At 34.1% G+C, this 11,390-nt stretch overlaps 1 protein-coding gene across 1 annotated transcript; it reads right to left on the reverse strand.

The window, feature by feature from the left end:
- Positions 1-35: 35 nt before the first annotated feature.
- Positions 36-7,193, reverse strand: LOC106123330 (cingulin). Its single transcript, XM_013319582.1, has 18 exons — positions 7,076-7,193; positions 6,727-6,818; positions 5,138-5,200; positions 4,673-4,766; positions 4,265-4,371; positions 3,943-4,123; positions 3,482-3,630; positions 3,119-3,240; positions 2,895-3,045; positions 2,574-2,756; positions 2,231-2,346; positions 1,913-2,021; positions 1,665-1,815; positions 1,351-1,490; positions 1,024-1,136; positions 832-949; positions 488-685; positions 36-400 (listed from the first exon to the last, which is right to left on the reverse strand). The coding sequence occupies exons 1-18, from the start codon at positions 7,107-7,109 to the stop codon at positions 161-163; spliced, it is 2,361 nt and encodes a 786-aa protein (XP_013175036.1). The 5' UTR covers positions 7,110-7,193; the 3' UTR covers positions 36-160.
- Positions 7,194-11,390: the final 4,197 nt, after the last annotated feature.

Here is an 11,390-nt window from a genome sequence, read left to right on the forward strand (position 1 = left end):
AAAACTTGCTTAAAAATAAAACGAAAGGATAAGTTACCGTAATTGACTTTATTACAATAAATTTTAGTAGGATAAGATTAAATGGTAATGAATTTTTAAAGCAAAAGTAAGGAAAGAGAAACCTGGAAATACGACTTTTTTTTTTAATTTTGATATAAATTTATAATGACTGATCAGACAAAAGGGTGTTTTGGGATCCGGGGCCCACAAGACGAAGAATTTGTCTTTCCAGCATAGCCTTTCGTCTCTCCAATTGGGTCCGTACCTTGCCCTCCCTCTCCAACTGCAGGCTCTGCATCAAGATGGCGCTTTCCAGCTGGAGCACCCTAGCCCGCTCCGTTTGCAATGCCGACCACGTGTCGTTTGCGTCTTGGCATAGAGATGACACAACTTGCGACGTCTGTTTAAAAAGTGTCCATTATATAAATTAAACATTTTAAATTTCTTACTACAAACGCATAACAATAAATTGGCCGTAATAACAGACCGTAGCTCCGTCAAACTCTTTAGGCTCTTGCTGTCCCTCGAGTTGTGCCGCGAGGTCCCGACGCGCACGCGTAACCTTGGCAAACATGTCCGCCGCGCGTTCGTACCGCTCCAGCATGAGGGCGCGTGACGCCGCCGCCGTTACTAGTGCAGACCGCTCGCGGCTAAGAGTCGCCACTTGCATTTGCATCTCTAACAACTAACACAGAGATTCAAACGAAAACAAAATGAGTACCAAAGACGAAAGGAAGGTTGAGTTCTTTAGAAGGTCCGTAAAGGCCTTATCTAGACTTTACATCAAAGAATAGTGTATTCAAAGTTATATTATTATTATATTAACCAAACCTCAGTTCTAAGATCCTGGTAGGGAGTATCCCTAGAGTAACAGTCGTAATTCCTTAAGCGCTTGACTTCAAGACGCAAAGCCGCTAATTGAGTCTCATACTCTGACATACTTTGCTCCCTGTAAACCATATTAGAACATTCAAGTCCTTACGTAGCACTCAGTATATTGTAAGAAGTTGTGGTTTCGCTTACATTATCTTCTCATTCGCTCGCTGTTCGTCGATAATGGATTGTAGTTTTGCTATTCTCTGTTCCCTGTCCAATAACTCAGTAGCCATTTTGTTATCGTTATCACCTTCTATTTGCTGCAAAGTTGGAATCATCATCGGTCTTTTTAAATAATGAAGATCGTTTAATAAACTACTCGCTCGTCTTCATCTCTATACTTTGAAACTTAATAGGTAAACTTAAATATTTATGTTTCAACGCTGTATTTAATTAAAGTAGGTTTTAAAGTTTTTCTTTATTTTTATCACCTATATAAATACTTAAGCTAAGCTACAGTAAGGTGAAACTTACTGCAATTCTTGATAATGAATTTAAAAAGTTATCTTTATCAGTGCGAGTCTGTCGCAATTCCTCCTCCACCCTGACAAGTGCGGCGCGCGTGTCCTGCAGTTCTTTCCATATTTCAGTCTCCCCGTCAGAAGGCTCGCCTTCTAAACATTTAACAAGAAACCAGTTCAAAATCTTTAAAAGTCACTTCTAGACAAAGTATAAAATTGTCTGTTTGTAAATATTTGTGCTAAACATGGACACAGTGGCTCTTGTCATCCTTAATAGTAATCAACCAGCGACTGTTTACATAATAAGAGAAAAAAAATTGCGCATACCTTTAGAAGGTAAGTAGTCGAGACAGTGTTCTTTTTCTATGTTTAGAAGCTTTGTACATCGTTCTTGAATAACAGACAACTGTTTCTCCAAATCTTTGACTCGATCTTGAAGTGCGGTTGCACGCATTTCAGCTTCTGCTTGTGCTTTCTCCTAAAAAAAATAACAGTTCCAATTATTTAGGTTTCACATCGTAATAACATTCGTAATAATATTGACTGGGATAAGATTAAAACAAATCTTTCGAAACCTTTTCTGTTAACTTGGCTTGAAGCGTGTCAGCGCGGTTCCTTTGCTTGGCTTCCCTCTCGGAAACAGCGTTTTCAGTGATCTCTAGTTGCTCACGTAGCTCCTTCACACTATATCAAGTTTTCTCGTTAAAATTTATAAAACATGACGTAGTAACTTTAATAAAATTTACCTCCTAACATTCTAAGCTCAATATTCTCCAAAATTGTACATACCATCAAATGGGCTTTTACTAATGAAGATTTATGTTTTGATTTAATCCTGAAGATAACAAATAAGGATGTTAAAAAATTAATATAAATTAACATATAAAAACAACCGTAGTTCAAGGGCATCCCTCTGCTGTGATAAGGCCTCGATGGTCATTTCCCCAGTTTTGGAGAGCTCTATCAATTTCTTCGACCGCGTATCGTAGCTCAGTTCACGATGACGATACTAATAACAGAAAAATCCACTGTATTTTTCTGATTTAAAAATATAGCCAAAGTTCGGCACACATCAGTTGAATTCCAATGAAAGTTCCACCAAAATCGATCCAACCGTTTTGGTGATTAGCCAGAACAAAAGCGGATTTGTGGATAGACAGACATAAGTTCACAAAACATTTTTTTCGATAATGCATTCCAATTTTTAAATAATACTATTAAAATTATGTTGTTTACTAGTTGTTCCAATTCCTTCTGCTTGCGTTTCGCTGCGTCCAGTTCCGTCTTCCCTTCCTTGACCTGCTTTTCCAAATTCACGATCCGACTTCGTGCGACGCGCAGCATGCTTTCCGCAGTTGATACTATTTCTCTTAAACTTTCTTTTGCTGATTTTTCTTTGTTTAACTGTTCTTGTAATGCCTGTTTTATAAAATTTAGTTTAATCATATAAAGCTTATTTATATCGTAAGCTCGTAGGTTTTACTTTCCAGTTGATAAGTATGGATTTATGAGTACAAAGTGACCGATAAAATTTTTACTAAGAAAATTTAACATAACCTCATATTTAGATAGGTCTTCCGCCTTTCCAACTTCTTGTCCTTCGCCATCTTTTTTAGATTTTTCTTCAAGTTTATCTTGCAAAATTAAATTTTCATTTTGTAAACGTTCCACTTTCTTTATTAAATTTTCCCGGTCAATCCAAGGCATTCTGAAATAAAGTCGCAACGTATGTAGTAAATAACTCCCTATTAACTTTTATTACATAAACAAAAAATAATTACTTAGCCACATCAAAGGACTGCTTTATTTTTGTCTTAATATTATCTGTCAATGACACTACCAGTTTCTTTATATTCTCTGTTTGTGATTCAAATTCAGCGTTTTTGTTCTTCCATTCGGTGTTCTGTAATATAGCATTTGATCAATCTCACTCGCCGTTAAATGATTACTTAACCAAATCCTTGCATATGTATCTTACTTATCCACATTTTTAACTATTAACGAACCTTAGGTTTCTCAGTCCAAAATCTCCGTTTAAAACATATAACATCAAAGATAATTACAGGGATGACGATATATTTTATACAGGGATTTTGGTGTCAGAAACCCAACCTTAATTTATGAATAATTGGGGGAATACTGACAGCATGCATGCTAAGTCGTTCAGGCCGGGACTTGGAGCGCCACAGCTGTAAGATCTCGTTGCGACGTATCATGATCTCCGAGTTCACCGCACGCACCTCGTCTGGGATAACACTGAGCAGGGAATGCAGCCGTCGCAACATTTGTGGCCCTGGAAACAAACGACTATGTGAAAAGTTTCACTTACTAACGCCTCTGGTCCTAACCTTACGTCCACATTTATATATTTTATCTTTAGTCAATTATTTGTTGTAATGGGAGCATGAAGTGTTTATCTATCTATCTAATTTAGTAGTCCGTACAACAAACTCTTCATGTTGAAGAAATTTAGCTACATAATCACAGTTGTTTTAACACGATCGATATTTCTATAGCCTATGGAAGTACAAGGAAATTTAAAAGTGACTGTTTTGGATACGTTTATCTATTGATGAATATTTTTATATGCGGTAGATATACATACCGAATCCTTCATTAATTTCCATACTCTGTAAAGACGCTATGTCATTTCTTAAAAGTACAAGCAGATCGTTCGCCTGCCAACCAGATATCGAGAGCAGTCTAAGGTCCCCGAGGTTATTGTCGTTTATTCCACACCTTGCCTCTATCTCTTTCAATGATGCATACGTTTCTATCAGCATATTCTAAACCAGAAAAGATGTTTTAAAAATAAAATAAGTTGGGCCACTATCTTGCAAATATCATTAACTTTCTTCTTCGTCCCGACAAAAATAAATCTGGCAGCACACAATATAATTAATCTCAGTCTATATTAAACTTCTTACCTGTTGACTTATAACATTCTTACGCAGCTTAATGAACTCCCTTCTCTTGCCGGCGTACGAACGCATAGTTTTTGATATAACCGTCGGCGGCAAGAGTACGTCTTTTTCTGAAAATTAACTAGAGCTTTTAGAGTAAATCTTACATTTTTAATAGCTTCTAGACGTTGGCGGTGGTAATCCACTACTAACATTACTTAATAACTTTCTAACTATATGAGTCTGAATGTAAAAGCGTTATGATATGAGAACTTCATATATTTAGGGTTCCGTATCTCGATAAAAAAGAACTCTTATAGGATCACTTTGTTGCCCGTCTGTCAAGACTCTATTTCTAAGGAACTCGTGAAGGTTTTTTTTAATCATCTTGCAACGCATTTATTTACATTATCAAAGTGTAGAAGTGTGTACCTGTCTCAGTCAACGTTATGTTAGCATAATCATCTTCAGTGTGTAAATGTACTGGTGATGCCGGGCGCAACTTATCCTCTGCCTTCTTAGCCACCTTTAGAAATTCATAAAAAAAAATTAATTCAGTTTTTTTACATAGCACGACTGTTACAAGTCGAGGAGACGGAATGAATGACTACAATTTACATGATCTCGCAGAGCGAATCGTTGGCACTGGACATGTAAAGAATGTTGAAAAATTAAAAGGGCGTTACATAAATGGGGAGATTGATAACAATGAACGTAAATATTCCTGCTTGTTTATTTGCAAACAGTTTTGAAGTTCTACGAAATAATATTGACCTTTGGTTTCTGAGACTAAAAACTCTGCGTAAAACATATCGTCATCGCTGTCATTGACATTACAGATAACAATAAGTTTTAAACGTGACTTTTGTTCTAAGAAGCCTACTGTAAATCACTTACATTTGTAGGGGACATACTACGATGCCTTTTGCCAGCAATAAGTTTCTTCTGTACATTTTGTCTCTGTAAAAGAAAACAACAGTTAAATTAGTTCTATTCGTTTTTCAATAACTTGTATCGAGAATGAAACACGTATCTCGCATACGGCATACCGCAGATTCAAAAATAAAACACAGGAAGACTTTTGATTTAGGTGCACGATGTGAAGATTCTCAGAAAAATAATTATTCTTAAATAACCTGACGAATATCTTGTATAATTGATGGATTAAAATATTTGCCTTTATAATTATAACAGGGACCTTGGTACCTTTAGCTTGTCAAACTTAACAAGATATTAAAATATGAAATGTAAAAAGAAAACTTAAGTTGTCGTTAAAGTGATATATTGGAAATTTTACAAAAGGTCCGAGTTAAATATAATAATGAATATGTTGCATCATTATCTATACTAGTATTATAAAGCGGAAGAGTTTGTTTGTTTAAACGCGCTAATCTTAGGAACTACTGGTCCGATTTGAAAAATCATTTCTTTTGTTGTATAGTCCACCTATAGAGGAAGGCTTTATGCTATATAAGGTTACGCTGCGACAAATAGTTTTTTTTAATTCCACGCGGACGGAGTCGCGGGCGACAGCTACTTATATATATTGCTTTGTTGCCTTTATGTTTATTTCATAAAAGATAACGGAATAAATGATGTTATTGTATACAATTCCTTCAGTCAGTTTATTTGTACGTCGGCATTGAAGTTTGACTTGTCCCCCGGCTGTACAAACAAAACTGTTGATTGTTAATTATTAACTGTTTCGTTTAACACAAAGTGGACAGTTGAATTACATTTACAATTTGTATTAAAGACATATTTATTTACCTTTTAATGTAAACGTAGCCATATAAGTAATCTTATATGTTAATTATGTATAAATAAATAGTTCTAAAGTTATAGTAAAAGTATTTAAATTATACGAAGCGATTGCATATAAAATGTTTGAATTAATAAGAATATAATTATGCGAATAATTTATTAAATAGGTTTAGTATGGTTATATGCATATACATTCAAAATACAAGCCCGCCGTGACACGAATAAGTGCTTATAAAGTGCACAATGATGTCTATTCATACCTATATTAACATGAATACAAAATATACTTATATCTTTATATATATAATTCTTCTGTGAGTGTGTATGTCACTGAACTTCTCTCAAACGACTGGACCGATTATGATGAAATTTTTTGTGTGTGTTCAAGGGGATCTGGGAATGGTTTAGATTCACAATTTTCATCAAATATTAACTTCATATTAATTTATTCAAATTAAAGACGTGTAGACAGGACAACGTCTGTCGGGTCCGCTAGTATTATATACTATCTTAAGATTGTGTAGTTTTTTAAGAACTCTTAAATAATGTCTTCAAAATTCAATAAGGCTAAGTTAACCAGATATAGAAGACAATAGATTATCTTAGACTTCTGGCAGTAGAATTATATTTCCTTATTAGTTTTAAACGCATATAAAAACTGGAACAGGATAGTTTGTTCTTATAATTACCGTAACAATAAATTAGGTAAGTAATCATTTTACCCGTGCATTTAAATTGTTAGGACTGGCAGATTGCGAGCGTTTGACCGGGCGCGACGCTTGTTCCCATCTTCTAGCGACAGTTGTATTTATATCTGCACAAATATCTTACTACTTAATCTTACTAATATTATAAATGCGAATGTTTAGATGGATGGATGGATGTTTTTTTGAAGGTATCTCCAGAATGTCTGCATAGATCTTGCTGAAATTTGGTATAGATGTAGAACATAGTATCGACACGTAGGCTACTCATAAAGGTATTTTTAAATTCCACGCAGACGGAGTCGCGGTCAACAGCAGTAAAGTTGTAATAAAATCTATTCAACATTTTCTTATGTTACTCCCTTACCGGATCTTAAAGAGGTTCCACCAGAGTCTAACATGTTAAAATTACGAAAATTTTGTTGAATTATATCAAGTTTTATAGTAAGTAAAATTTGTAAAATGTTATTGCAAAGAAAGTGACAGCGTTTTGATAGATTATATGAAATTGTCAAAGAAAAATTCCAAAAGTGTTTGCTGTCGCGATGAAAAAGAAGGTTTTCCATACCTTGAGTTAGCACTCATAAACTTCTTTTTATGACAAAAACAAAAAAAAACTAGTCCATCTTTTGTACTGAATATAATCCGTTTTTCCTTCATTTTTTTATATTATGGCAAGTGGTCACCTAAATACGCAGAAATAGCGAAGTGACCGCATACACATACGCATTGGAACTGCGTTGCCTATCTTTAATAGAAGGAGAAAGGGATGCACAGAAAAAGGACTTTACTTGGAAAGGACTTACCTTTTCTATACCTCCTCGTCAAATCCACTTCCCCTTCTCCTTTCCTTATAAGAAACGGCTGGGTAGGGAAAGGGAGAATAAAATAAACAATGGGTAAACACAGTCATAACAGACGAAATGCGGAATTGCATCCACTTGGCGCAAGTCTTCTGTGTGGTCGTGGTATTTCACCGGACGAGCCAGCCTGTTCTTGCAACAAATGCTATAGTACCTAGAGACTACCACTATTTTATCTTATTTTTAAATCGATAAATCTTAGATGTTTAAACATATTTTTGATAATTAATGTAAATCCAGCTTAATTAACTTAAATGGGCCAAGTACAACAGATAGCCATGCAAAACATTCGTAAACATGTTTTCTCAAAAATATAATTCATGTAATCTGTGTCGATTATTTTCAGACTGTAGGAGCGACAATCACTGTCGTGTTAATCTAGGTATCCATGAATACTACACAAAAATTAAAAGATCAAGTTTCCACTATGAAGATTTATTTTAACTTTTTATACCAGCAATCTGATAATTTCATTTATTCCCAATTCTAGTCACAATAAATTATATTTCAAACATCATCCTGTTAACAGCAAAAAGTTTCACAAAATATCAGTTACGGCTCAGTCGGCGAATTCTTTAGGACAGGACATTTTTCTGTTAGTGCTGAAAAGGCATCTGAAAACTATATCACTTATTCAGTCGATGTAACAAAGAACAAAATCAAGCTGTTGAAATGTTTTGTTCATCATCGAATGATCTTCTATATTTAATATAAAATAGATTTTGAAATATTAATTCGTATCCTTATCAATTTATCACAATTCACGTTACAAAAGACCTTATTTAGATTCTTATCGCTCAAATAAACAATAGTCAAGTAGCAAGAAATAATGTACATACAAGATTAGGCTTTTACACGTGTACAATGAAACATATTAATTATCTAGGACATTTTATTTATTCAATTAATTGCAACATATTTATGATAAGGTAAGAAAATGGCAGACTTGGTGACTGACATGACTTGAGACAGATGGGGCTACTCAATATTATACTCTACACACTTAAGTATATGTGTTTCTTGATATTATACTGAAGGTTTTATTCACTTTCTTTATCTTATAACATCTTAAAATGTTACTCTAATGATAAATATAAATGTACCCTTTCCCCTAAAAACATTTCTAATGTCCCTATTTTCATTCCCAAACCAATTAATTGTGCATAATGTATTCACGTGATTTCAGAAGCGTAGAAAGAAAGAAATAACTTATATTTAAATAAGAGCTTAGGTATTTTAAACCTTATGTTCATTTTGGATAGTATACCATACATACAACTTTATAAAAATATACGATCACTATAAATTAATTTTTAACTTAGTTTCTTTTAACTTTGTTTTTTTGCTTTTCTTCAAAAAAGAAATCTGGCCACAATGAGTTATGTATTTTAATATGTAATTTATAATTATAAATGAAAATGTAAAATAAGTGTTCTTAATGGAAGATACATTTTAATTCTCACTACAAAACAAATGAATTAATTTATCATCATCATCATCATCAGCTCACTATACGTCCCCACCGAGGGGCTCGGAGCCTACTCTAAGTTAAGGGTGATTAGGCCATAGTCAACTACGCTGGCCAAGTGCGTGTTGGTTGACTTCAAACACATCTTTGAATTTCTTCTCAGATATGTGCAGGTTTCATCACGATGTTTTCCTTCACCGTAAAAACATCGGATAAATGTACATATGTAAATCGGAAATCGAAAAACACATTGGTACATGGCGGGATTCGAACCCAGGACCTGCAGATTGCAAGTCGAGTGCTTGACCCCTGAGCCACAGACGCTCAAATAATTTATGCTTAGGTTTTATTATGTTGCTATGAATAAAGTTTCAGCACAACCAAGGTTAATCGAAATTATTCCACACCATGATATCATTTATCTATCAAATATCGGCTATCAAACATGTTTGCCCGAAAACAGCGATTAGGAGTTGTGTGAATTGCACAAAACCAATAAATTTATCTGATCCTTCAAGGCTACACCCATTACCAACATTAGGATAACATTTCTTATCTTCCATCATATTTATGTTTGTCCCTTCATATAATCGATGATCATACGCCTGTTTATATTATAACTATCTAGCGATTACCCGCGACTTTATCGGCACAGAAATAAAAAAGTAGTTACCTAGAGTATGCCCTCGTGCATCAGCCACCATCCCGTCCAAATTCTGTCAAAATCAGTCCAACAGTTCCGGAGATTAACCGGAACAAACGCAGCCTTGTGACAGATAAAAATTTTAAAAATTGACTTTTCGTTATCAGCTACGCAAATACATTATATGTACGAAATATTTTTTTCGATATTACATACAGACACTTCATTTTTATCAATATGTAGTAGTTTAAATATAGATTAATGATTATAAAAACATATCGAAAAAATGTTTATCAAATCGACATATAAATACGATTAGAAACGATTTAAAGTTAGATCTTTTGTTTTAATTCAAACCCCAAAGTTAATTACACAGTACACCAATCATCATTACACATATTACGATAGCTTAGAATGAACTATTTATTGCAAATACATTTGTATCTTCATCTTACATTAATAAATAACTTATAAACTTCTTTTTTTTTAATTATTTATGTACAACAATATTCAATATAATATGATGTGTGAATGTGTACAGTTTACAGTTGCAAGGTATAATTCAAAACGCCAATAAGTCATGGCAATGGCGGCCATTGGTCGCATGCGAAATGCATACAAGCGTTTAAAGAATCCTTATTGTTCTCCGGCCACATGCTTCACGGGTATCGACTCGTGGTAAAATACCTAAGGACTTGCAATTACTCATGGCCGTGAGCATAAAATAAACATGAAAATGATGTGAACTTATTTTGATATCTTGAATTACTAAACACTACTATATCCAAGAATAACTATACTGTTTTACTTGACTGTGGTAGACCTTCGCTGTCGCGGCAATTGTTACAACAAAGTCCAAGTTAAAAAAAGTGTTTGACAGACTGACGGACGGACAACAAAGTGATCCTCAAAGGGTTCCGTTTTTTTCCTATGAGGTACAGAACCCTAAAAAAAAAAGAAATTGAAGAAGATATAAATTCCAGCTTAATACCTCCACACGTGCTTGATAGACAGGAGGACGGACAACCATAATCCTATAAGGGTTTCGTTTCTCCTTTCGAGGTACGAAACCCTAAAGTTAACAATATCGTAGATATGTTAAATATTATTGCCGTACATTTAGAGACCTTTAAAAACAGTGTTAGAGAAACAGCCAATAAATTAAACACCCTAATAACCTACCATTAAACATTCTAAGTTTTGTTGGTTTGGACTTCCATCATTTTTTGTATCCATTAAATTAGTATAATTACGATATCTTTTCATTCATTCAAATGAAAATGATATCATACCATTATCTCCAAGCGCATAATGACTGCTTATTGACATCTTATTATTTATCTAGAAAATGGCCCTTTGTACATCAAATAACAGTTACCATTCTTTTGTTTGTTCATTATCTTATTGACAACTAGCTTTTGCATCCCACTTCGTCTGCACAGAATTAAAAAAAAGGTGAAATATATCCCATTTGTTATCGAGACTATGTTACACCAAATTTCAATAAAATGTGTTAAACCGTTGCGGAGTTATTGAGTAAATATATAAAGAATCAAACATGAACCGTGTGTGTTCTTCCAGACTGTGTTTTATATCCATACTATATTTCAGCTAGATCTTTGCGGCCGTTCTTGAGATATCTTCTAACGAAACATCCATGCTTCCATCTAAAGTTTGGATAAACATTAGCATTTAAAATGTTAATATG

The sequence above is a fragment of the Papilio xuthus genome, unplaced genomic scaffold (genome assembly GCF_000836235.2).
Source record: "Papilio xuthus unplaced genomic scaffold, Pxut_1.1 DF826115.1, whole genome shotgun sequence".
Classification (NCBI taxonomy): domain Eukaryota; kingdom Metazoa; phylum Arthropoda; class Insecta; order Lepidoptera; family Papilionidae; genus Papilio; species Papilio xuthus.